The following is a 26573-nucleotide window of genomic DNA, read 5'->3' as shown; positions in this document are numbered from 1 at the left end:
TGGGCCACCTTCCTGACAGTTACGTTCAGGGGTAGGTTCAGTCTGTGAGTGCTTCAGGAACCAGAGCCAGAAGGACAAGTGGGCTTGGGGTTTGGGCAAGAAAGAACAGAAACATGCCTTATTTCCTGACTCAGCCTAACCCTGGGGAACTGGTGAAGGAGCCTGGCATTCCTTAAAGCCTTAAAGGTCCCGACTGTCAGAAAAAGGAGTGCATAAGGTGGGTGGGCCAGGGGATGTGGCGGGACAGCCCCAACAGCATGGGATGACAGCTGGGTGCAAGTGAGGTGAAATGACCAAGGAAGAGCATGGCATGCGATGACTGCTGGCTGACCAGGAGGCCCACCCACAGTGCCGACCTGCTTGTGCACAGCACGGGGCTTCAGCTCTGGGCTGTCTCCCTTGGAGGAGGAGGACTGCTGCCGCAGCCGGGTGCCAGGACCGGCCCAGTCAGGTGATGCTGATGCCAGGGTTCCACTCGAGGGCCGTGGGTACTGTAGGGTGCTCAGCAAGGTAGGAGGTGTTCTGCCCCGGGGGGCAGGAGGTGGTGGTGGCGGTGGTGGCGGCGGCTGGTCAATCCTTCGCTGGGGACCAGCACTGTTTTGCCTTGGCACTGTGGGCTGCCCACCCTTCTCAGTCAGTGACATCTGCCGCCGTGCCAGCTCACCAGGCCGCCTCACCAGCTCTTCGGCAGTAGTGCTGAAGCTTCCCAGTTTGGAAGCAGCTGCCAACTCCTCACTGTTGCTGTGAGAGCTCAGGGAGCTGTGGCCCTCAGAGCCTGAGTCACCAAGGCCACGGGGTGACAGCGGCAGACCAGCCGCCATCTGGTATACAGGATTCTGGAAGGAGAGTGGGGCCAGCAACTGGGGCCGGCCTGGTGCACCCTCAGAGGTGCCTGGTGTGGTCGGTGTTGGCACTGCCCGCCGCACTGTGGCCAACCCTGCGAGACTCACTGGGGCTGCCCGGGCTGGCCACCCAGTCACCAGCTGAGTTGCAGGCACTTGCCCATCAGCAGGTAGGGCATCGGGGCCCACTGGGGAACCTGCCTCCCCATCCAGTGTGCGGGCATCCTGGAGGTCTACCATGGATAGGCTCTTGCTGCCGTTGGCCATCTGCAGGTCAGGCTCATTAGCTTCTGAGTAGCTCGAGCTGCGAGCAGGTGAGGGCTGGACCCCGGAGGACCTTGTGACAAAAAACAAGTCCTTGTTTTCGGGGGTTGGAGACGGTAACCGGGTGAAATCTATCAGACTGCAGGGAGACAAGCACACACAGGGAAAGAAGGGGAAAAGAACCGTGAGTCCAGCCTCGTGTGTCCAAACCAACAGCACCACCACCTGCTGGGCTTGGCATCTTGAACCAGGGCTGCGGACACGGCTGGGTGGCAGGAGGGTCACTGGCGAGGTGGCTGTTCTGACAGAACTTCTCTTTAGGGACAGCCCTGCTAGTTTTAGGACAGTCTACTGGGCAGGACTTATCCCTGTAGGTGCATCTTGGAACAATGACTGCCAAGGTCTAGAAGTGCCCCATAATTAAACCTGAGTCCAAAGCTCGGAGGCTCTCTGCCATACCTGGGTTCTGAATTGCGAACATCATTTTCAAAGTGACTGGGGCTCCTTCTGCCTCCCCTCTTGTTCCTAGTCAGTCTAGTAACTCTAGTGGGGAGAGAGGGAGCTAGTGAAAGAAACCTCCCCTGCCCCACCTCCTAATGCCACTCTTTTTGAGTGGCAGGCGGGGGCTGCCATTCCTGACAAAAACAGGGTATCAGAGGAGTTGTCAAGGGCATGAGGCAAGCAGGCAAGTCTGAATCTGTGCTGCAGGCCACACCCTCCCCGACTCTACCAAGGCTGGACAGCTTCCTCACTCCAGACCTGTCTGCGTCTTAACCTTGGACTTTCCCCAGACACCAGGCACAGCTGTAAGAATGTGCGAAGCTGCTACCACCCCAGAATGAGTCTCCCGTTCTGCCACTCCAGCCTTCCTCACGAGCTGCTCCCATGCCTTGGCAGGGAGTGTGGCACACAGTCTAACCAACTCCACACTTCTTTACGAACACTCCTTCTGCCTTTGAGGTTCAGAGTAACTATGTCCAGTTAATCTATGCTCAGTGCTCAGTGAAGCTGGGACTAGGGATCTCAAAACCAACTTTCTAAAGCCCTAGAAATACAAGAACGGGTGTTTATTTTATTTATTTGTTTAGAGACAAGGTTTCCCTACATAGTTTGAGCTGTCCCGGAACTTAATTCTGTAGACCAGGCTGGCCTTAAACTCATAGTGACCCGCTTGGCTCTATCTCACAAGCAATGGCATTAAAGGTGTGCACCACCATACCCAGCAAGGAATATTTTTAAGAAGGACAGGTCCTGTGGAAATCTCAGGGAATTGGGGTCAGTAATTATCCCTAACCATGGGCTTTCTCAGCTCTCTGCTTGTGATCAGCCTTAAACCCAAGAATGTCTTTTCCATAAACAGAATTTTTTCCAAAAAGCATAAATGCACTACAAGTACCACCCACCTTCTCTGAGAAGCCTGTTCTGATTTATCCCTTAAATTTGCCCCACACTCTGGGTCTCGTCAGGCTAGCTGTAAGTACTTGTATGGGCACCAACTTCCTGACACCACAGCTGGCCTGTGCCTGGCCTGCATGCACACCCCACCTCACCCAGCACACCTGGCAGCTCTTACCCAGAGAGGTCATTCTCAATCACCATCTTCTGCAGCCCAGCTGAGATGCTGCTGCTGCCAGAGCCTGGTGTGGAGGCCAGGTCATTGGTGCCAGGGAGCTGCCCACTGCCTGGAGTGCTCAGTGCTGTGTGGACATCCCTCAGGATACGAGGCAGGGGTCCCAATTTGGACACAATGCTCTGCAAAAATGGAAAAAGGCAGTCGTCACCTATTGGAACCACAGAAATGTAGAGCCCTGCTCCCCACCAATCAGACCCAGCAAGTCTGGGAAGGTGCTACAAATCTGCCATGTTATAACCCCCAATACTGGTGTGGCCTCTCTCACTCTATACCTCCCTACCCAAGAGGCATCTGTGCTAGCCTCTTTATCAGGGGGTAGACTTGACCTCTCTACACCTTAGCCTGTAGATACAGGCCAGATATAGAACAGATACATGGGGTACTGGCCCAAGAAAATATAGTGCCTGGGCCCTTCTGAACCTCCCTGTCACCGTGTAGATGTGGCACAGAGGGTTCTGGCTGAGCTGAAGGGAGTGGACACTTTTGTGACAACATTGGTCATTTTCTGTATTTTCTGCCTTGTTCTGAGACCCACAGGGCAGTGACCGGCATACTGGCTCAGGACTGGAAGGAGGGAGGAAGCCATAAACAAAACTGCCTCCCTGCAATTTTAACAGCAAGAGTGCTGGTGAGACTCTGGGAGGGACTGGAGTCCACCAGTGTGCACGGGTGAGGTTAGAGGTATTCCCATGACAGGGTACTCTGCTGCACTGAAAAGCCAGAGATGGTGCTGGACAGCGTGATGTAGGAAGACACAAACAGAGCAGGTGAGGGGTATAATGGCCGTGCACAATTAAGTTCTCACTAGAAAACAAATAGCAAAACAGAGATCCACATGTGCTCATGCCTGCGTGTGAAAACATGTCTACAAGACAGCATGGCAAAGTACACTGATGAATCATCTCTCGGGATGGGACAAGAGGTAAGAGACTTCTAGCCTGGAGTCAGTGATGTGGAATGTATCTCTGTATGCTGTGAATATGTTTTATTACCATTAGTTAATAAAGAAGCTGATTTGACCAATAGCCAGGCAGAATAGAGCCAGGTGGGAAATCCAAGCAAAGACACAGGGAAAAAGAAAGCTGAGTCTGTGAGATGCCAGCAGACACAGGAGAAGCAAGATGTGAGGTAACAAGCTAAAAGCCTCGTAGTAAAATACAGATTAGTAGAAATGGGTTGATTTAAGTTGTAAGAGCTAGTTAACAATAAGCCTGAGTTAACAAGCCAAATAGTTTGTAATTAATATTAAGCCTCAGAGTGGCTATTAGGGAACTGGCGGGCAGGAGAGAAAAGTCCAGCTATAGGTCAATAATCATTACTTCTGTAAAGTGACCCCCAAGAGTTCTGGAATGCACGGTCAGTTAAGAGGTGGGTCCTGGCAGGCTCACTGGGGGCTGCACCCATTGGGGGAATCGGTAGAATGCCAAGCTAGAGAAGGGCTGCTTGGGCTAGGTGACTGAAGGAATGTCAGGTATGCATACATGCTGATAGCCAATGGCAATTATAAAAAGCTTTCTTTTCCTGAATTAGGAACCAAACTTAGGGTCGTGTGCATGCTAAATCAGCACCCTACCACTGAGCTACAAGCCCTTGCTCCACAGAGGTTCCCAAATTCCAATTTGACATGGGAAGGGATAGGATCCTCAGAGTTTTCCCTCCCAGTGGCTACAAAATCAAGAGCAAGGGCATTTTCAGTAAAGCAACCAAGTCAGACCCATTTCTCATACCATCAAGGTAAGAGGTGAGCATATGTGGTACTTGGCCACCAGAGATAAGCCCAGAGAAGCAGGTCCAAACCCAGTACCCAGAGCAAATGGCTCCAGCCAGTGCTGGGGAGTGAACATGGCACTCAGCCACAGAGGTCCCTGTAACAGGGAGTACCCTACAGGCTAATCTGTCACACAGTGAGCCCTCCAACCTGGAGCTGCACCATCTAGTCCAGGCAACAGGCACCTGCTCAAGCTGGCTAACAGCTTCCCAGAGTAGGGCATGCAGGCTGGACAGCTCCCGGCCCAGGTCTATATAGCCCTCAAAGCCCGCTGTGTTGGAGAGGGTCTCAGGGTTGGAGATCTCCAGTAGGAAGCGCTGCATGTTGGTCCACTCGTGCTCCAGGAACTGGTTCATGAATGACATGTACTCCTCCTTGCTTCCAAACCTGGACACAAAGGGCAGCCAAAGTGAGTGCCCTCGTTTGAGTCAGGTCCCATCTCCTTTCCCACCACAGCTACTGCCATTCAAGAACTCTTGAGTCACCAGGGCCCTCTTCCCAAGGCCAAGACCACTCTTCTCAGGAGCTAAAGTCTCTAGGGTGCTGTGTTCCCTCTAGACTGCTCCTTATGGGCCTTTGCCTAGAAAGCGATCTGAAGGCCTGGTGGTGCACAGGTCTCTCCTGAGCTCTTGGAGTCATCAGGCACTGCAAGTCCAGCGCCCTCCTCCTGAGTTCCCTATCTCAAGTGCAGACACCATCATCCACTGGACAGCCAGCCAGAGGCTTTGCAGCTGTCCATCCCTTCCTCTTCATCTCCACATGACAAGGCTTGCTGACTGATCTAGTCACTTAGTGACTGCTGTCCCTAGCAGTCGCCGGCCTCCTTCCCCGGTGCCTCTGTCATTTTTTTTGCCTCAAGCATGGCTACAGTTTCCCTCAGCATCTCTCCTCCAGGCAGAGCCTGCTCAGCGTAGATCCCTTTCAGGATCCAAAAGAGGCAAGGGCCATGCTGAGTGGTGGGTGCCCCTCTACACATGTGGCCTTTGGCTCCCTGCAGCCCTCCCGAAAACTGTGCCCTGTCTCTTCTGGCTTTGTCCTAATGCCCTAGATTCCTCGGGTGCCAGGCCCTTACCATCATGCTAGCCTCTGCTGCTGGCCTTCCCATCGCTCCTCCCCACAGTCTTAGTCCCATTCGTCTATCTACCACATGTGTCTCCCTGGCTGACGTGCTATGCTCCGGAGGCACAGGGCCACGGCTAACACAGGTGCAGTCAGGACCCAGCACAGAGAGCCCTGGAAAAAGGTTTAATCTACAACTATGAATTAATAAGATCACCCCAGCCCTGCCACGCCTAACTACACTCTCTAAAATGGCAGCCAAGGGGCTCAGCCCTTGGTAGCTCATGGTTGAGTACAAGCTGCTCTTGCAGAGGACCCAGGCTCATTCCCAGCATCACATGGTGGTTCATAACCATCCCTAATCCAGTTCCAGGGGGTCTGACGCCCTCTTCTGACCTCTGCAGGAACCAAGAATTTACGTGGTATATAGACATACATGCAGGCAAAACACACATAAAATAAAACAAATCTAATTTTAAAAAAAGAGAAGAAAAATGCAGCCCCAATCCCAGAAGTGCTTTATAGGCAATCATCTTGGCAGCATTACCCCAAGTGCCCAGCTACTCGGGAAGTCAGCCATTTGTTGCAAAGTGGAGCCTGATCTTAAAAGACACAGGAGAACCCTTATGGCATGTTATGATAATATGTTAATTCAAAAAAGCAGAAGGAAAAAATATCTTGTCTTCCCACCTTTGAAATCCAAGGAAGAATACCAAAATGGCATGTGCTTTTCCTTGGGAGGATGGGTGTGGAGGAGGTTTTATTCTGAAGGGGGGGCCGAGAGTGACAGCGACAAAAGCAAGGCCCGCTGCGCCAGCCCAGGTCAGGTACAGACACCTCAACTCACTTGGCGAAGTTGGCCAGGTTCTGGGTGACCTTGGCGATGAGTGTGAGGGTGCGAGCCGTGCGGTCATCAGGGTACTCCTGCAGCAGGCTGAAGAGCGAGGGCGACATGATGGCCGGGCAGAGGAAGCGCAGGAAGAGGGAGGCGCTGATGAGCCGCTCACTGAGGTCTGGTCGGCCTCGGCTGCTGCACTCCTGCCGCCATGAGGCGAACACCTCCTTAAGCTCCCGTGGGAAGACACTGAGTGGGAACACACAAAGATGGGCCTGGGGGTCAGGCAGGGTCCAGGACAGCGCAGGGCCAGATCTGGTTTCACTGCCATCTCCATGCCGACAGGGGCACGAGCTCAGGGCTCTGCAGACAACTAGGCAAGACACCTGCTGGGCAGGGAGGCTGCTCAACAGGCCGGAAACAACACCACACAGGCTAGGCTCAAGATTCACGTGGGCATGCGCTGAGGCTGGCAGAACTGACTCCACGCCAGGCTCAGCAGCAAGAGTGACATGACACTATCTCGCATCTTCCCCAGGGGAAACTTATCTTTCCACCCTAACGACAGGCTTCCGGGTCTGAAGGCAAGAAGAAAACCATAGGGCAGACAGATTGCTGTTCCTTGGGCTCCCATTTCTGCCTGAATGATGTCACAGGAATCTGAGTTTTCCACAGTGCTCATGATGACTGAGCAGGAGTACCCTCAGCTAGTGAGAACACAGCTTGCCAAGGTCTAATAAACCTTCCCTGTGGTGACACAGTAAGAAGACATGAAAACAGGATTCCTAGTTCCACTGAGTATCCCAACCCACCTGCCTTAGGGTGGCTTTCCTTCCTTTCCACCCTGGGAATCCCAGTGACCCCTGGACCTAGTCAACTTCTGGCTCTGTCTTGAGCCCAGAAGGAGGTTCCTAACCAAGACCCTGTGTTTTCCTGGGTTTCAGTTTCAGGTTCTCTAGGAGGCCTACCCAAGCTCTCAGAGCCATCTTTAGACTTGATCAGCCTGACACGGCTCCCATCCCCCTTGCCCAGCAGGGCATGTGGCAACAAAGAAGGCTGAAGCAGCAGGGCTGCCCTAGAGAAGTGGGGGTAGGCAGCCCTCACACCTGGTGCTTGAGCCAGGTGATGTCTACTGATGAACTTTTCCAGGAGAGAAGCCTCTGCCAGATGCCAGAGGGGAAAAAAAGAAGACTCCTACAGCACAATGTCTTCCCTGTGGAACAGAGGGCAGAGGCTGAGAACTCAGCTCCGCAGGAAATGGCAGTGTATTCTGAGGGATCTCAAGACTCTCCAGCTGTCTCCTTACACCATCAAAGCATCTGGTGCAACACAGTTTGAGGGACCTGGACAATAGGTACCTACCCCCAGGACTGGCCATTGACCCCTTCCCAAGGCCACTGCTCACCCAGTTGGCCTGCCTTTGCCTGTCCTTTGTGAATAACAAACACCTCCCATTCCAGAGCTGCCCTGGTGGACTCTAGAATGTTCCCAGTCAACAAGACAGATGACTAAGTGACTGAAATGAAGGGCCACGGGAGGGGCGGGTCTAAAGTCTTAGGGCAGGGAAGCAAACAAACAGAGGCTGGAGGCCTAGCTGGTGCTCAGGCATTCGTACCTACCCCTGCTCAATTGATTCAAGTGTGAGAACCTTCAGAGACAGAAAGGGGAGGAGCCTTGAGAGTAGGTGCCAGAAAAACAGGATTCTACCTCCATGCTGTACCAGGGAGCTGACACTGGCCTCGACCCATGCAAGCTGTTCACTATATAGGTGCAGATGAACTGCCATCTCCACGTTCCTTCCAACATAGACACACCAGGTACACACAGGCACACACACACACTCACACACCTTACAGATATTCTAGAGTGCTTTCCTAGAACTCAGAAGGGCCCTGACAGGAACCTGGCAATCTAGCAACTCAGTGAGGCCCAAGGAGAGTGGGGAGGAGGGAAATCTGACAGAAAAGAGGACAGCCAAGATGGAAGGATGGGAGGCCTAGGCATGTGGCACTGACCAGTAGGAGTTGATGATCTTACAGAAGGCCAGCTCGCAGCACATCTTGAGGTTGCCCTGGTGCTCAGGAAGGTCAGCAGCTGAACACTTGCTTGGGTCCACTTCACAATTCTCATCTGACTCATACAGAGCTTTGATGAACTCACCTGCGGTTGGGTAAGCATGGAGAAGGCAGTGAGGGTCTGATGAGCACTGCCCAGCCCTTGCCACCTGCTGGCCCAATAATGTCCCCAACTACCTAATGCGTCCTGCAGGTACTTCTGGCCCACAAGTTTGAGGTACTCCTCGATGGCCTTGGTGGCCAGTGTGTTCTCTCGGAAGATGAGGTGCTCGTTGTCCCCACAGCGGTCCACTTCTGACATCATCAGGTCTGTTAGAAAGTCCTAGGAAGACGGGAGGAGAGCAGAGCAGAACCTGAGCTGAGCGGATGTGACGGCAGAACCATCACTCTTCTCGGCTGCTGGACACTCCAGCAGGACTCGGAGGCAGCTTGCTCATCGTGATGCAGCAGGAAGACACTGGCAGAGGAGCTCAGCCACACCTTCCTCTCTGGCTACAGTACCTGACTGGGTGGCTGCTCCCTTCCTCAAGGTCAAAGCCAACCTGAGACCCAGGAGAGGGAAAAGAGGCAAAGCAGAAAGAGACTCAGTGGCAGCAACTGAGGAGGGGCCAGTGCAGAACCTGCAAGAGAGCCAGCATGGGCCAGGGTTTCTAGAGCTATGGAAACCCCTCATTCCAATGTGCTGATTTTTGGGGATGCTTTTAAATACAGAATCAAAACCTTGATCAGGTGATGGGAGCACACACCTTTAATCCCAGTACTCAGGAAGCAGAGGCAGAAGAGCCTCCGAGTTTAAGGCTAGCCTGGTCTACAAAAAGAGTTCCAGGACAGCCAAGGCTACACAGAGAAACCCTGTCTCAGGAAAAAAAAGAAAAAAAAAAAAGAAAAAAAAAAAAAGAAGAAAAAACAAACACAAAAAAGACCTGGATTCATGAGACCTGATTAGCCAACAAAAGAAGGGCTGAGAGATAGGTAGGTCTTGGGGCGGGAGAAGCTACAGTTGGCCTCTCTGGGATTCTAGAATCACATCTTGGGAACCCAGTGAGCAGAGAGGTAAGGGGCCCATCATCCCTGAAGCACCATCATGACTCCTATTCAGATCCGCCGTCTTCCTGAGCTGTGGCAGGTGCTAGACCTCAGCACTGGTATAAGACATGACTCCTAAGAGCAAAGCAGAGAAGGAAAACAACTTGCCCATGACCACACAGCTATCTGGGGCCAGGTATTGCCTCCGAGGCTCCATTATCCCTCCAAGATCATACACAGAGTTCGTGGGGAGGGGGTCCTAGGATTGGAACTTGAAAAGCTTAGGCAAACAGGACCTGGATAGAGGGCAAGGGGGTGTCAGGACACAGGTTTGGGAACCCCAGAGTACAGCTGTCACCCAGGGAAGGCAGACTGCCTACCCCTCATTACACAAGTAATCTTCTACATGTGTTCTACCTGGCTCAAGAACATTCTGCTAGTTCTAGATTATTCCAGAGACAACAACCCAGAGACAGGAGTTACTTTGCCACAGTAGCCCTTGGGACTAGGAACTAAAAGCACAGCAGGGAAGGGTTAAGCCTCCCAGCTTGCCCTCTTTGGTCCAAAACTTCTGTAATTTCCAGTCTGCAGCCTCTCCAGCCCACTACCCACCAGCAAAACAAAGCAGTACCGCTTGGGTTGGAGGTGGATCAGCAGCTAAGAGCACTGGTGCTCTTCAGAGGACCGAGCCTGGATTCCCAGTACCCACGTGGTGGCTCACAACCATCTGTAACTGCAGTTCCAGGGAGCCAATGCTTTCTTCTGGCCTCTGTGGGAAGCGGGCATGTATGTGGTGCACAGATATATATATACTTGGGCAAAGCACCCATACACAAAGAATAAATAAAATTTAAAAACCAAACAACAATAATAAAAACATGCAGTACTTCAAGAGATGGCCTATCTGGCAGCCAGCCTAAAGGCAGGCACAGGGGAGGAGGGTCCTGGCAACATGGAGTCAGGGTGAGGCAATCCCTCTCCCTCCCTGTCCTACTGCACAGTGCCAGTCAGTCCAGCAGGCAGTGGAAGATGCAGAGGACAAAGGGCTTCCAACCATAGCCTAGCCCTGCCAGGGCCTCTAGCAAGAGGTCAGAGTTGACCAAAGGCTTGTGGAGTCTTAACCGAAGCTCGGTTCCCTGAGGGCTTAGGTGCCCCCCTCCCTCCCTGGCCAGTCACCTGAAGTCTACTACAATGCAGGCAGCCAGGACAACTCCTGCTTTGTGCTCACTGGGAGAGTCTCACCATGCGGGCAGAGGGAAGCCATATGCTACTGAGCTAGGCAGGAAAGAGATGGTGTGTCTACTGGGGACATTTTGTCCTCTAAACCAGGAGGATGGAGTGGAGGTGTCCTTTCTGGGTCCTTTTCAAGAGCAGCAGGCTGTGAAAGGTGGTGGCAAAAGCAGGAGCTGGGCCCTTTCAGTTGTGAAGCAGAGCCTACTGCATGACTCTTTGATCCCTACTCCTGCAAGGCACCAGGGCCTCAGCTGGCTTTCTACACTCAGCAAGGGCGGATGTGCACCCATGTGCTTGTGTGCAAAAGCCATGCATGAAGGTGTGGGTGGAGGCTGAGCTACGAAGGTGGCTCACCTGTTGGGGATATCTGTCAACCCATATCCCACTGGGTATGTGGGTCTGGGCTCATATACTGAAAAAGCCCAGGTACATACCTGCTTGAGTACTGCAGGGGACAGTAGGGGAGGCCCACTCTGCACTGTATCTTTGGGGTTCAGCCCTGCTATTGGTAGAGTACAAAGTTCTCCCCCAACTCATGGCAATGTGCTCAATTTCAGGGAGCCCAACTGGCTGCAATGGGTATCTCCAGGTCTAGAAAGGGCAGACAGCCCAGCATCCATTGGCAGTCTTTCAGCAGACAGGTAGCCACACTCACCTTGACCTTGCCTGTGCTCTGCAGAATGTGCACCAAAGCGGATGCCATCTCCTCCTTGGTCTTGGCACTGAGGATGGGCTCAAGAGCTGCACACAGCCCCAAGTAGTGGTTAGTGATGTGCTCGGCAAACTCTTTGTACATCTCCATGGGCAGGATGGTGATGGTCTGGTAGCGTGCCTTGATTCGGATCATGGGCCCAGGGCCTTTGCTCCCCTTGGGATTGGGTGTCACCACTGGGTACCACTTCTCTACAAACTGCCGCCCAGCCACAGAAGCAGCTGGCAGGCTCACCAGGCCTAGGTAACTGTTGCGTTCCTTTTTCTTTTTCTTGTCAGTCTCCCGGTACAAGTGGACAGTGACTGTGCGCAGAGGCGGCAGGTTGTGGAACTCAAAGTGCTCTCCCCAGAAGACATTGTCCGTCTTGAGCTTGCCCGTGGTACGGGCATACAGCACATCGTCCAGGCAGAGCTCACACAGGTACTTCTTCTTGGCCGGCAAATCCTTGGCCTCAATTACCCATAGCTTCAGGATGTGCTCTACACGCCGGCTATTATCCTGCAGAAGAGGGGTCTGGGGTGGTCAACTGTGGCTGCTACCTACCTACTGGCCAGCCCAGAGTCCAGGAGTCCTCGGAGACCCGGGAGAGGTTGAGTGGCAAGGTATACAGGTAGTGACAGGAGAGATCTGTCTACACTGCTGATCACTAGCTAGCTCCCTAACCATAAGCACCTGATTTAACCTGGGCCCCAGTTAGGTCTCCTAGAAAACAGTACTGAAATGGCCCTGCCTCAGAGTGAGACCAGGAAGGAGTGGGCACAACTAGAGCCTTACAGGTGGTGGCACCATAGTTTCTCAGTCTCTTGGTCCATAAAGCAACTTAGAGGTAGGTGACTGCTGCTAAGACCCCTTGTTTAGCGATGTCATGTAATCACAATTCAGTTTAGACCCCCAAGTCATCTGGGAAGACAGACACAGGAGCAATTATGGTCAGGGCCCAACCAGATGAAGAGTCCAGGGAGAGTTGAAGATAAGAGGACACCACCTGGAGAAAGGTGTAGATGTCTAGGCTAAAACAGAACGCAGGAGCCACAGCTGGCTAGGAGGAAGTGGCACTGCAGGACACAGGTCCCAACTTCTAAAAGGGGAATGCAGCTCCGTGTCCCAGGCTCCACAGTGTACAGTGTTGGGAAGAAGTACCTAACAGCTGTCATAGCTCAGAACTCAGTTCCTCCTAGTCTGCTCACTCCTGCCCCTACTCAGGATTCATGCCTCTACGCCCTTATGTCTGGGTTTCAGCAAGAGTGGGTCCAGGCCTACCTTGTTGGGGTGCACTGCTCGCCGCAGGTTCTCCATCCATTTGTCTCGTTCAGCTGCTGACCGGCAGGAAAAGCACTTGCTTCCCGATGATGTTGTCACCTGTTGGGGCAAGGACGGTGTGGGGGAAGGGATTTACAACAAGGCTGGTCAGCCATCAAACGCCAAGGCCACCATGACTGCACAGCAGCCACAGATGAGGCAAAGAGAAGCTGCCTGATACCTCTGAACCCCACTGTGCCCCAGCAGGTCAGCAGCAGGAGAGTAGTTGGGCTTTTGGGTACCTGCCCCACCTCTCTCTTATCCAACAGAAAGGCAGCTTCCTCACTAAGAAAGAGACAGTATGGGGTACCCTGCTGGAGCCAGAGTGCATACTCTATCCCAAGTATAGTCTCCCGTAAAGGCAGAGCACAGGCTCCCAGGAAACAAGCAAGGATAGGCTTCGTTCTAAACTGACTCCTCCTAGGAGTTCCCTTCACCCATCAGCTAATGGCAATGATGATCACAGAAATCTAGCAGTGTGCTAGAGTCTAGAGAAAAGAGAGCCAAGCTTCTTGGATGGGTCAGGCCTGAGACTTTCACCGGCCACTACCGGTATAAACTCTGTTTACTTCCTACTTGTAATCTGGGTGTTTTCCTGAGGTGAGGGAGTTTGGCCAGAATTGCCCTCACTGACCCTGCTGTTCCCAGCAAATGCAGGCTCCACTGGACAAGGCAGACCCACACCCAAGCACCGGAGGGTATGCTCCTTCTATAACAGCCTCTGCTGAGAACGAGAAGATGGGCCCCAACTCTCCCAGCCTATCCCAGGCATGGATACCTCAGCCCATATCCAGACTGACTTGGCCTGGAGTCTTAACCCAGAAGAATAAAGGGGCACAGAGTGGCATGTGCCAGGAGGACCCACACTAGGCCCCCATGGCTTGTCATTACTAGGCTCACTCCTCAACTAGAGGGATCCCTGAAAGCATGATTACTCTTGGTAAGGACTGGGTACAAACCATCCTAGAAATAGAGGGATAAGACCATTTAAGATTGTTCCCAAGAACCTGTGCTGACAGGCCACTGAGTACTCGTGGAGGGGTCTGCAGAGCAAGGCTGGCTATGTGACCAGAGGAGAGCTGTGGGAGGTGCCTACCTCAAAGCAGTAGTCCTGACCCAGGATGCTGCTGTGGACAGGCTTGATGATCACCTCCTCCTCCATGCTGAGGTCCAGCGCCTCCACTGCGCTGCTGGGGCTGAGTAGGGACTCGTGTGACCGAGACTCCTTCAGCCTTGGCATCAGATGGGACCTGCAGAAGTAAGTAACAGGAACATCACAGGGGACTTGATAATATCTGCACCAAACAGATTTCCATTCCTTTGTCAAGTTGTCTTGCCTGTCCCCACTGCTCCCCTTCCTCCCAACCCGACTGTCATCTTCAACAGACAGGTCTGGAGGGCTGTCACAGCCCTTCCCACCACACTGCAGCTGCTGAGGAGTCTGTGTCCACATGGGGTTGGGGAAGGGTCTGGCCTGGCCCTGCAGTTGCCCTACAAACCTGCAAAAAAGAGCTGTGACCTTGGAGTCCTCTGAGGCCTTTCCCACCTTCCCTGTCCTCTGCCTGGTCTCTGTCCTAACGTTCATCAAGACTGTTACTGCCAGCGAAGTCCTTTCTCAGGCACTGCCCCACCCCCGCCATACCCACAGGAGGCAGGGAAGCTCCTGGAGCCTCTGGGTAGCAGGGAACCTCAGTTTTCTACACAGCACCAGAAACTCTGGTACTAGGCTAGGGTTCATATACCATGAATTTTGAGGCCCAAGTTATGGTCATTGAAGCCCAACTCAGGCCTAAACACAAGACACCAAGATGCCACCTGATAACCAAGTAAAGACAGGTCCAGGCTGGCTCTGATAGGCTTGGCACTAGAAATGTACAACTCTTAATGCAGCCCCAGGTAAGCAATCTCCATTTCCCCAGCCCTTGCGTGAACAGCCACCTAAGCCACCCCATGAGACCCATCAACCTTTTCACAGTGCCTCTCTAACCCAGTACAAAGGTGACATCTGAGCTCCAAGGAGATGGGCAGAACCAGAGGGAGCTGTGGCAGATCCAAGTTGGCCAGGAACCCACTCATGCTCCTCCGTTCAGCATCCCTCGCGGTGTGTGGCATGGCCTAGGCCTACTTGCTGCATAGCAGAGGATATGCCTGGAACAGTCTGCCACACCCCACCACCCAGGACCAGAGGGGGATGCTGGTCCTGCACAGCCTGAGAAGGCAACTGGGGCTCCGGAGTTAAAAATGGGCGTTTGTTCCTGTCCTGGACCTAAAGGCCCCTCTTCTCGTCTTCTCCTGGGCTGCCCCAAATTACAAAAGTGAACCATGGTCTATCTGTTCTGCCATGTGATTTTAGCTGTTTAGACAGGCTTTTCTCTAAAACTGAATCCCGGCTCATACCCCAGCCCACCACCGCTGTAAGTGAGCAGCCTACCTCACAAACCACCTGTCTTCATAACTCAAAACTCAACGGAAGTTACCTCCTGCCTCAGATGCCAGAGAAGTCACTTGGCCTAAGAAGAGCTGAGCTCCTCATCCCTTTGATCTGATAGCCAGATATGGTTAGGAGCCCAGTTAGGAAAAGGGAGGAGCCGAAGAGCTGGGGTTACCCTCTGGTTGCTGGGAACAGAAATGTGAGGCACAATTTATCACCCAGGGCCTGCTCAAATGAACCTGGAGCTGGAGGAGCCCAAAGGCCAGACCCCAAACAACTAGGGCCAGAACCAGTGATTGTAAAACCGTTGCCTCCCTCTCTTCCCCAGGCTATTTCAGCTGGCCTGAGCCTCCCTGGGAAGACTCCTGGAGAAACAGGGCTGAAGGATGCTCAGAACCCTCAGGGCATCTGAACTGGACTAGCCCAACTGGCGACAGCTGAGCAGTCCTGGCTTGCCTATCTCCCCACAGTCTGCTCCATGAAGGAGCCATGGAGCAGAGCATATCTCTAAGGGCTCCCTGGCTTGCTGCTCCTGGGTAGCAGGGCCCTTGGTGGTGGTGGCAAGACTTGAAGGATTATCCATTTGTGTTTCCTTCCCTGAGCTGGAAGTCAGTGTGCTACCCCTCTGCCCTTCAGGTTCCTGACACACAATCTCAGCCTACTCCATAAAGGCCTAGAGGGAGCTGGTCTGGTGCAACCCACTAGGGTATGCCTGTGGGGACCGATGGTAAGAAGAATAGAATTTAGTAAGGGGAATGGTCATTTGGTCAGGTCTTAGATCCAGCAGGGCCATCTTATGGCTTCAGAAGCACCTCTCCAGGAAGCCAGTTCTGTCCTGTGTCTGCAACATCTCTGGGCACTCTACCCAAGGACTACTGGCCCCATTGGTCTGTGTCACGCCTCTGCCCCACCATGCCTTCCACTCGTACACATAGTGGGGTCATTTCTTTTCTCACCTCCAGCCTTTGACATGGCATCAAGAAGCCTGAAGCAAGGAGGGAGATGAGCACCCCAAACCATCCTGGTTCCAAGGGGGCAGTGAGTGGGCACAGTTTCCCTCATTAGGAGGTTCAGGTGATGGGAGGTAAGCAGCATGCCTGCCTGGGCCTTCCTATCCTGGGTAAGAGGTGTTCTTAACTATGCCCCACTAGCACAGACTGGACACTTGGCGGCTCAGCAGCATACAGCCCTACCAAGAGCTTCATTCACAGAAGGGAAGGCGGACTCAGGAAGCTGTTTGATCTGCCAGAGGCTACCCACTGGGAGACCTGCCCAGTCCTGTCCTCAGCTGCCATGTGCAGTCAGTGTTTAGGGCTGATGGATTGTACAAAAGGCCTCTACCACCCCCTACCCATGGCTGACCAAGGTTGGGTGAAGCAGGGAAAACAACCAAATGCATGGCCATCTAGCTCCTTCCCTGACCTCTGTAGTCATTGAAGATCAAAGCCTTGGTCCTTTTGGCAAGGTGACATTAAAGGAAGTAAAATGTCTCCAGTGGGGACCTCCACCTGAGGATCAACTCCACAGCCCAGATCTGAACATCTCCAACAACCTTGCAGGAATTCTGTGTGACTATACTGTACTTACTCAAAGAAGCTAGGTCATATGTCTACAACAGGCCCAGGTCTGAAGCCATGTGTGTGCCCTCACCAGAGAACAGCCAGTACCCTGGAAAAGGATTAACCCTGGGCCACCAGCCACATCACCTGTATCACCTCATAGAATCTGCAAAAGCCCAAGAGACAGTGACCAGATTCCCATCCTAGTGTTGTTTGGGTCCATTTCCTATCTGAGAAAGGAGGGATTCTGCCCCAAGCAGAGAACAAGAGGACTGGGTACATAACTGAGGAAGGGTTGCAAGAACAAGGTTTGGAGATGGGCACTTGCTTCCTAGGCCTCTAAGTTGTAATGAGATTCAGGTTCCAGCCCTGGTCCCACACTATGGGTTGCCCCACCCTGGGAATTCCTTGTGTCTCCTCAGCAGCTCCCTAGCACTTGGCTACTCTGCCTTGGTTCCACCAAATTCAACATCCAGCATCAAGCATTTTCACACAAGTTTTTCCAGATCACCCTGTTCATTAGCCAGGTCACACTGTTGTCCCTACTCCTTGTGGGTAGGCTGGGTTTGTCTTAGCTCCAGAGCCTCAAGAGTTCTTGGGCCAAAGCTCCTAAGATCCAGAAGCCCAGTTCAATCATAACCGATGGAGGTCAAGTCAGCTAGGACTAAGGCAGACCTCCTGAGTCCAGGTGTTTCCCTAGGAGAAGTGACAAAGATGACTCAAAAGAGGGTGACCACGGCTAATTCCTGAGAGCAGTGTCCTGAAGCCACCCCAACCCCAATAATAATAAGTAGAGAGGACGAAGAGGCTCATTTTCCCATTGGTGGCAGTGTTTCGGTCCATCCTGACCCTTCTGAGACTTTTTCAAACACAGAAAGTTCTTTTAGCCCTACAGTGGCTCTCCAAGAACCAGAGGCCCTTTCACCATACACATGGGATGGAATAACACGCGTTCTGGCCAGGAGCTTAGGGTGCGATCTACACTGAACTCCTCGGCTTAGAGCTGGTCTGACCAGGCCCTAACAGTCTGCAGGGAAGAAGGGAGTGACTCAATGGCCATCTCCCCAACCACTGATTCTGCCCTTCCACAGAGTATGGCCCACTCCATTTCCTCCTCCCCCTCAGAGCCCCAGACCCAAGGTAGTGGCCAAACATTCAAAAATCACTTTGGTCAATGACCAAGATGCCTTCATTTCTATCTAACGCAATTGTATGGCTTCAAAGACCAGCCCACACTGCCTGGCCTCTCCAGGTACACGCACTGCCTGAGCTTTCTCCACACCACCCTGTTTGCCTCCTTTAATTCTCACCGGCCCTGTAGGGCCTGAGGACAGCACCATCTCAAGGATCTGCAGCAGCAAGTGACTGCTGGAGACCGCCCTCCACAGCTGAGAGGAGCCCACGGTGACTCTACTAGCATTGCCCCAGCCTCTGCCAGGCCTTCTATCAGTCCACAGAAGGCACTGGGCACTAGCGAGTGCAAAGGCCATCGCAGGGCAGACTCATTTGTGACACCCTCATTCCAGGGCCCAGGAAATGTAGGCATGGGCATTGGGGGGGGGGGCACTGCTGGAGGCAGAGCTAGCCCCAACAGCAACTTATTGTGAGGCCCAGAAGCAGGAACAAGGGGACATTGTCTGCTCCTGGGGCACAGCCTTATCTGATAGCCTCCCTAACAGCCCACAAGCTGTTGTTCAACTCTGATCTTTTTTTCTAAAAAGGTCAAAGAACACAGAAGTTAGGCAAATTCCCCATTATTTTAATGAGGGAGGGATCCAAAACAAAAACCAAAATAGTTGAAAAACTCATGGACCAGGAGTGGGCTCACAGCTATGGGTGGGCGAGTTTGCAGAGGAACTGTTGAGTAAGGGGGCTCAAGGTGACCCTCCAAACCTCAAAGGGACAGAGGCCCCAGGACAGGATTGGGACCAGGAGAGGCCAGCTACAGTTCAGGCAGGCTTTCTCCAAATGGGGCACAGAAAGAACAGGAGCAGTGCTGGAGAGACGCCTCAGAAGTTAAGAACACTGGCTGAGGACCTGGGCTCAGTTTGCAGCACTGACATGTCGGCTCACAACCATGTGTCACTACACTTTCAGAGGATCCAGGGTCTTCTCTGACCACTGCAGGTACCAGGCACACATGTGGTGTCCAGATATACAAGCACATAAAATACTCAAAACGCACAAAATAAAGTATTTTTAAAAGCCAGATGGCACTACAGGGTAACAGGGCATACAGATAGAGAGTGAGCCCTGGAGGACACACACCCATGTGCAGAATTACTATATTACTACAGAAATGCCAGCGGGCAGCAAGACAAGAGAGCTTAGTATCGGTGCCAGCTGTAGCAGCAAGCCAAGATCTACACCTAAAAAACATAGCATTGAGTGGCAATCATTCAACTCTCTATTGGTAGAGGCATGGACACAATGCTCATGGGGGTCACTCTCAAATCAAGTGAGACACTGCAAGAGAGTGTGCTCCTGAGGGTAAGTCCAGTGCCAGAACTGTCATCAGTCACTGTGACCATCCATCTCTCTTTACCAAGTTCTTAACCATGCAGGGGTCAAGAAATAAGTGACGACAATTCTAGGTTGCCCTTCTGGCATTTCCCAAGCTGATCTCTGATCACATTCCCTAACCATTCAACTCCCTTACTTCTTCCTCCATCTGTAGGAGAGGACCAATTGTCTTAGCTGCCCAAATGCCCAGGATACCTCAATTTTTTTTTTTTTTCGTTTTAAAAGCAGTGAATTTTCTTTAGTTAATTTAAGGGGAAGGAAGGCTTGTATCATGGTTCTATACCAGGCCTGGGACAGGGAAAAAATATGAGCAAAGTGTGTTTCCAAAGCTGCCACCGACCCAGTTCTCGAGTGGGAACCCAGCAAACTCTCTAGGTCTCCATAGGGCTCTGACCTCAGCGGGCAGAGCTCTCGGTACCTGTGCAGAGGGCAAGCCCAGGCAGCAGTACTGGAGCTTTGTCCACAATGTAGACTGCTCCTGGATACGGCCTGGAGCATGTCAGGACAAGGGCACTGACCTCCTGGGAACCAAGTGCTGGACATAAGCTGGGCCACACCTTGCTGGGAACATCTCTCCTCAGCCCTGTGAGGCCTGAGAACTAGCTGCTGAGGCCTGTCCTCACTCCTGGCCCAGCTGGAATCCTGGACAGGGGAAGGAGAACAGACTGAGAAGACAAATGCCACCCTAAAAAAAGGAGAGAAGCTGGCCAGTCAGCCTGGGAGACTTCCTGAGAAAGCAGCCTGGAATGTGTCCCCCAGTCCAGGACCCAGCGGAGTCACCATGCAGCGGCTGATGCCTTCCTTCATACACACCCTTGGGACCCCACACCACAGGGCCGAGAATGTGAAGAGAACACTCCCAAAACGGGACAGCTCATGACTGGCTCCATGTGGCCTTAGGCTTGGCCCCAGGTGTCCATGGGATGGACTTTATGCTTACCTACCAGGTGTTCTTGTCCTAGCACACACATCACCTCACAGCCTTCTCCCAACAACCACAGATGCTGTCCAAAGCAGACAGGGTTTCAAACAAGCCAAGGTCAGTGGTGACTGCCACACACAGAGAGAGGGCATGGTTTCACAAGTCCAGACCAACAGCTGGGAAACTGGTGACCTGATCACCCTGTCAGCCTCGGGCCCCGGCAATGGTCTCTGTTTCTTGTCTCACACAGGAGGATGAAGAAACAGGCCAAGGAGTCCTGGGCTCCTACTCTATCTCCACCCTTAAGTGACCCTGGCCAACCCTCTTTTCCTTTGGACCCTAAACAAGTTCCTTCTCTTCTCTGGGTTGTTTCCTCACGTGCTGAGCTACCAGGAAGCTTCCCTCACCTCCCAAAGATAAACTCAAGAGTTGGTCGGTCACTACCGAGGGCTACACTATACCAGCAACAGTAACAGTGATGCTTCACTGCTGCCTGGGCCTTGGGCCAGTGCTGGCCTCTCCAGCATAGCAGGCAGCTTTCAGCAGGTCACCCCATGCTACCCTCCCCACGACCAGGCAGACCTCTGGGAACACATTCACTTTTCACAGCTTACTTCCTCCAGAGGGGATAGGTCAAAAACAAAAAACTTTCCATCTAAGCCCCCATCATCCTGCAGCCTGAATAATTTTGGGTTTTTAATCAATAGCTGTCAGACTTGTCAAATTACTTTGGGGACCACAAAGCAGTTTTCAAACATTCATAAACCCCAGTAGAAGCCTGAAGTGCCCTGAATTTTAAAAGAACCTAAGAACACTAGCTGGACAAGATGAGATTTGAGTAATTCCAAAGAGAGCTGAGGTTCAGTGGCCACTACTGCTTAAGCTCTTGGTCCTCAAGGAACTGGTCCCCAGGAGTCAACTCCAGGTCTGGTCTGCCACTGAGAAACACCAGAGAGCAAGGCTGCCTGCAGCTCCCCAGGGAATGTGTCTTCACCTGCATCCCCATACAGAGTCCAATATCCCTGCATGGCACAGCAGGACACTTAGGGCAGCACCTCAGCTTGTCACCCTGTCCTGCTCCCCCCATCTTCTCCATCCACTATCTGGAGAAGTTTCAAGGCCTTAGCCAAGGTGCTCTTTCCTCTGTAAGTGAGCTCAATGGATCCCTGCCAAGGACACACCTAGGTGTCCCTTTGGTTTGAATGTGGAGGTTCCTAATTGCCCCCCAAATCCTACCACAAATACTTCCAAAAACAGCCTCTACGGCCCTGGAAATAAGAATGCTCGTAGAGAATGATCATGAAATAAAAATAAAAAATGAGCTAAAAAGCAAGCCGAATTCCACAGGAGGCAGCTTATCTTGTCGAACTAAACCCCCAGTCCTCATTTCCAGGGCCTTCCCTCCCTTAGGATGGAATGTGGGGACAAAGGCAGTACCTTCTGCCTCATCTTCTCCACCAAGACCCAGGTGCCATGCCATGTGATTGGTTGTTTCCATTAGGGTGACAGTTAATTGGAGGACGACCTCCTTCAATCCCTTGGGCCACACTTCTAATAACTGGTTAAATGTACTGATCACATATAAGTCAGTGTCGGGCAGGGTGCCACATGCAATCCTAAAACTTGGGAGGCAGATGTGGGTGGACCAGAAGCCCAAGGCCAGCCCCCACTACATAGAAAGTTCAACAACAAAAACCTACATGCAAAACTCTGTGATTTGGGCCAAACTAATAAGCCAAGAGCTGGCATTTGGGCCCTACTGCTGTGGAACAAGGCACCCAAGTAGTGTGTTATGGGTCTAGAGCCCCTGTGGTCAGATCTGGTAGCCTCTATGCTCTGCCTTACTCAAGGCCTTCTGGTCTCTTTTCCAGCTCCTTTTGGATACTCCCGGCTTCTCCCTGACCCAATGCTATTTCAAAGATGCCTCTCTCATTCAGTTCAGATCCTTCCTCCCTGTTCCTACAGCAAGGCTCCTAAAAAAGCTTCTCTGCCAAATGATCCCAAATAACCTCACTGGCTCTGCCCTCCACCCAGAAGCAGGCTAAAAAAGACAGGTTATCTTGGGCAGACATCTCCAACACCCCTGCTCAAGGAGGACACAGCTGGAAATCGGCATGTCCACTGAGACGCCAACTCCCACTGGGGATGGAAGGCTTTGTGACCACACAAGGTCCATGTCAGCACCCCTCAGGAGACAGAAGTAGTAGACACAAAGGCCACAGACTATCCTGCGGCTACACTACACCTGCTCTGAGCAGGGAATATAACAGTTCAACACCTCCCTTACACCATCCTCCAGCCTGCAGCCCCCTGTAGGCAACAGAGCTACTGTATCTAAGCTGCAGCAGGAAGCAGCCAGGAGCTCTCATGGGTAGCAAATCAGCAAGAGGGCACCAACTGGCAAGCCAAGCTCCTATACTACAAGACTAGAACCTTAGGGGGAAGAAAAACATATCAAAGAAAAACGGGGTGTCGTGATATTTCACTTGTATTTTAATAAATAAAGCTTGCCTGAAGATCAGAGAGTAAAACAGCCCCACTGGTCAGCCTTACAGACCAGGTAGTGGTGACACACACCTTTAATCCTAATAGTCACACTAGTTTGCCATAGAAACCAGGCAGTAGTGGTGCAGGCCTTTAACCCCAGCACTAAAGAGGAACACAAAATGGGAGGAGACAGCTCTCACTCACAGTCTCATTCTGAGGATTCCTAGAGGCAGAATTGCTATTTTGGACTGAGGCAGAGGTAAGGGCCAGTGGCTGGCTGTTTTGCTTTTCTGGCCTTCAGACTGAACTGCAGTATCTGTCTCTGGGTTTTTATTAATTGTGCCACACAGAAGGTTCTCTCAAGTCCCCCACACAGCTGCTGCTGAGCCACCCACCTAGGAAGTGCACCAAAGCACTGGTTTCCTTTGGTTCTTCTGCACGTCACTACAGTTAAGGACTTAAAGATGGCCTTCATAGTCTCTCTTTGAAACAAAATCCACACTAGCTGACTCTTGGATACACCAGAATGGTCTGTCATAAGCTGTGGTCCAAGGCATCCCAGCGGTTCAGGCGAACACACTTAAAGTAGATAGGTGTTTACCAAGCCAGTTGTTTGGCCTTGCTCAACCCTTCTAGTAACTACTATATGGGGCAGCCCATCTTTACTCAAGGTGAACCACTCCTGCTGGATGGTGGTGGTGCACGCCTTTAATCCCAAGAGGCAGAGGCAGGCAGATCTCTGTGAGTTTGAGGCCAGTCTGGTCTACAAGGGCTAGTTCCAGGACAAGTTCTAAAACTCCAGAGAAACCCTGTCTCGAAAACAAAAAACAAAAACAAACAAACAAACAAAGATGAGCCACTCCTGACAGGCAGGCTCCTTTCTGAGCTGAGTGCCCAGCATGGTGGCACACACCTGTAATCCCAGCAGCCAAAAGGCTGAGGCAGAAGAATTAAATTTCAGGCTAGCCTAGGCTATAGGTTACACTGCAAGATGCTTTGCGGGGGGCAAACCAAACCAAAAGAAAAAAAAAAAAAAAAAAAACAAACAAAATAATTCACTATCTCCAGCTCACACTGAAAACTGGCTCTGCCCAGGGTCACAGGCCATAATGACTCCAACTACAAACTCTTCTCTGCCTGTTTGGTGATGCCTCCGATTTTTACCAAACCTACAACTACAGGAACTGTGTGATGGAGGAGAGTTATCTGTCTATGTTACTTTCATTGGTTAATTAATAAAGAAAACTGCCTTGGCCCTTTAAGAGACAGAAAATTAGGTAGGCGGAGTAGACAGAACAGAATTGTGGGAAAAGGGGTAGCAGGCAGTGGGGAGACGCTTCAGGCAGTAGCCATAGTGAGTCTCCATGATTCTCCTCTCTGAGATGGATGCAGGTTAAGATCTCTCCTGGTAAGCCACACCTCGTGGTGCTACACGGATTACTAAATATGGGTTAAAGGAAGATGTGAGAATTAACCAATAAGAAGCTACAGATAACGGGCCAGGCAGTATTTAAAAGAATACAGTTTCCATGTAATTATTTTGGGTAAAGCTAGCCGGGTGGCGGGACACAGCCCGCCGTTTCCTTCTACAACTGTGGGTGGTAAGAGCTGCCCTGGGCCCTGCCTTGCCACCAGGTGACCCTGGAACATAGCGGGAAAGAATCTTGCAAGCACAGTCTCATTTGCCCCTGGTGAGGTAAGGAGTGAGGGCTACACCAGACAAGAAGGCTCCAGGGAAGACCATCGTATCAAAGCCATCTGGTCTCTGATGAGCTCTCCAGCTGCAGCCGACACACACAGGACCAGACACAGCCCAGGAGCCGAGGGGGGTGGAGAGTAACAACAAGGCTGGTGGAAGAAGATGGTAAGGCCCAAGCAGGAGAAAACGCAGCTCTGCCCAGCCCAGCTGGACAACCAGAGCAAAGACCGGGCTCTCAGCGATCAGACTGCTCCCAGCAGTTCCTGGCCTTTCCCTGTTTACGGTGCCACGGGACCTGGGACCTGCAGAAAGCATCACCGCCACCAGGTCCCCTCGCCTGGAAACAAACAGCAGCTGCAGGAGCTGCACTCGTGCTGGTTTCCCACTTGAGACAGACCCATCCCAACTGCTTCCAAGTTCTGGGGTAGTAGTGACTATCTGGGTAGAGCCATCATCACTGTAAAGTTGAGACCCTCCCAGACTGGGGCACCTGTGACAATTACTCCCTGGGACCAGGAGGCTGGATGGCTTCCTTCACCCAACCTTCACTAAGGCTACTCACCATGCTTGAACACGGCTACCAGTTTTACCAAGTTGGAGACAGAGACCAGACCTAGCCCCTGGCTAGTCCCCACCAGCCTCAGACCAGTCTTGTGCTCCCTCAGCTTCTAGACACAGCACTCCAGTCCTATCCACTGGGACCAATCAGGGCTCGTTAAACAAAAGCCATGTTCCAACTCTCTGTAATGCTTTCTTAAAGGGACAGTGTCACAATCAGCTCTGTGGGAACTTAAAGGCACAGATCCCCTTTTCTGCTCAGGAGGCAGGAAAAGTGACACAACAGCCCATGAGTCACATCAGATTAGCAGCCTTAGACTTCTGAGGGGGACGGCAGGAGACAAATCTAAACTTCACTTGAAAGTCCCAAAGCATCTGAAACAGAAACAGTGAGATTAAACGGCAGGGAACACTGCCAGCTCTGAAAAATCCTACTTACCAGACACAGGCTCAGCACTCCTGGCGCTGGGCTCCATGCCCCACAACTCCCCAGACAGGCAGTACCATCATCACCTTCCAGATGAACACTGAGGTCAAGAGAGGACTTCCCCAGATTCGACCCACAGAGGTCAGTGTGAGTAGAGGACTCCAGCTCTACCCTCCAGTCCCTTCCAAGAGACCAGCTTTTGCCTATTCCAACCTTAGGTCTCACAAGATCCACACCCTTCAGTCCCTTTTCTTCTAAGAAAGGGCGGCACGAAATCATTTGTCTAACATGCCCAGCCACTGGGCTTTCAGGCTGAAACCCAAACGCCTGTGAGGCCTCTTCTACTTCTTCCTCTATCTTACATTATCACAGGAATCAAAAGGAGACAAATGCCAGGAGAAGCAGAGCATCAGGAAAGAGGATGGTCTGCAGCCTACACAGGTTCCCAGTTCCCCACAAACAGGTATACCACAGAGGCAACAGGTGAGATTCAATGTCTTTTTTAGCCCAAGACTCAGAACACTGAGTCTGTCTACAGGGATGGAGGGGAGAGCCACAGAATGGCAGCTGCCACCCCCCTCCCCAGCATGGGCAAGGGAAGAAGGAAGGAAAGATGCTTAACTGCCGGAACCTCATCTGAGAAGGCTGCCAAGAAGGGCGAGTCATTCCGACCCAGAATGACTGGATTTAATGAGTGCTGTATGGCTCACCTGAGCCTCGAGCCCCATACTGCAGGGGTTAAGACCCGAGGATTTGATGCTTCATTGTTTCTACAGTCTGGAAATCAAGTCAGTCTGAGGATCTATAACTGTCTACACTCAAATCTGAGCTGTACCACTTGCTACCATGTCTCAATCCTCCCTCAGTTTCCTCCTTTGTAAAATGGGCCATTTCAAAATAGCATTCACTTCCCAGGATTCAGAACAAGCCTGGCTTCAGTGGGCACTTTACAGAGGCCTGAAGGAGTGGCTGAAGGAGTTAGCACATTGAGAGGCACACATCAGGGACAAGCTTCCAGGGTAATGGTGTGGGCAAGCCATTTCTGCTCTGGGAAAGAATTTTCAGAGATCCCTAGCAGGACGGCTGAGATGACTGCCTTTCCCTGGAGACAATGAAGCCCGAGAAAGGATGAGATCTAGTCAAACTCTCTGAAGCAGCACACAGTCCACTTTGGTGTTCAGGCCCAGTTGAGGCCCACTTGAGTAGGCAGAGGGTAAGAAG

At 52.1% G+C, this 26573-nt stretch overlaps 1 protein-coding gene across 11 annotated transcripts in view; it reads right to left on the bottom strand.

Moving 5' to 3' along the window:
• Positions 1-26573, bottom strand: part of LOC119818763 (DAB2 interacting protein) — a 147861-nt gene that overhangs the window by 11090 nt on the left and 110198 nt on the right. For 8 of the 11 annotated variants that reach the window (XM_038336519.2, XM_038336516.2, XM_038336528.2 and 5 more), the window contains 9 exons: positions 13843-13996; positions 12708-12806; positions 11391-11945; positions 8654-8798; positions 8417-8561; positions 6414-6650; positions 4693-4894; positions 2680-2858; positions 357-1245 (listed from right to left, as the gene is read on the bottom strand). In XM_038336519.2, coding sequence (XP_038192447.1) covers positions 357-1245; positions 2680-2858; positions 4693-4894; positions 6414-6650; positions 8417-8561; positions 8654-8798; positions 11391-11945; positions 12708-12806; positions 13843-13996 — 2605 coding nt within the window. The remainder of the gene's footprint in view (positions 1-356; positions 1246-2679; positions 2859-4692; positions 4895-6413; positions 6651-8416; positions 8562-8653; positions 8799-11390; positions 11946-12707; positions 12807-13842; positions 13997-26573) is intronic. The other 3 variants (XM_038336517.2, XM_038336521.2, XM_038336518.1) reach the window with 2 other exon arrangements.

Source organism: Arvicola amphibius, chromosome 7, assembly GCF_903992535.2.
Source record: "Arvicola amphibius chromosome 7, mArvAmp1.2, whole genome shotgun sequence".
NCBI lineage: Eukaryota > Metazoa > Chordata > Mammalia > Rodentia > Cricetidae > Arvicola > Arvicola amphibius.
The sequence above is the reverse complement of the archived record's forward strand: the minus strand, read 5'-3'. Positions and strand labels throughout refer to the sequence as shown.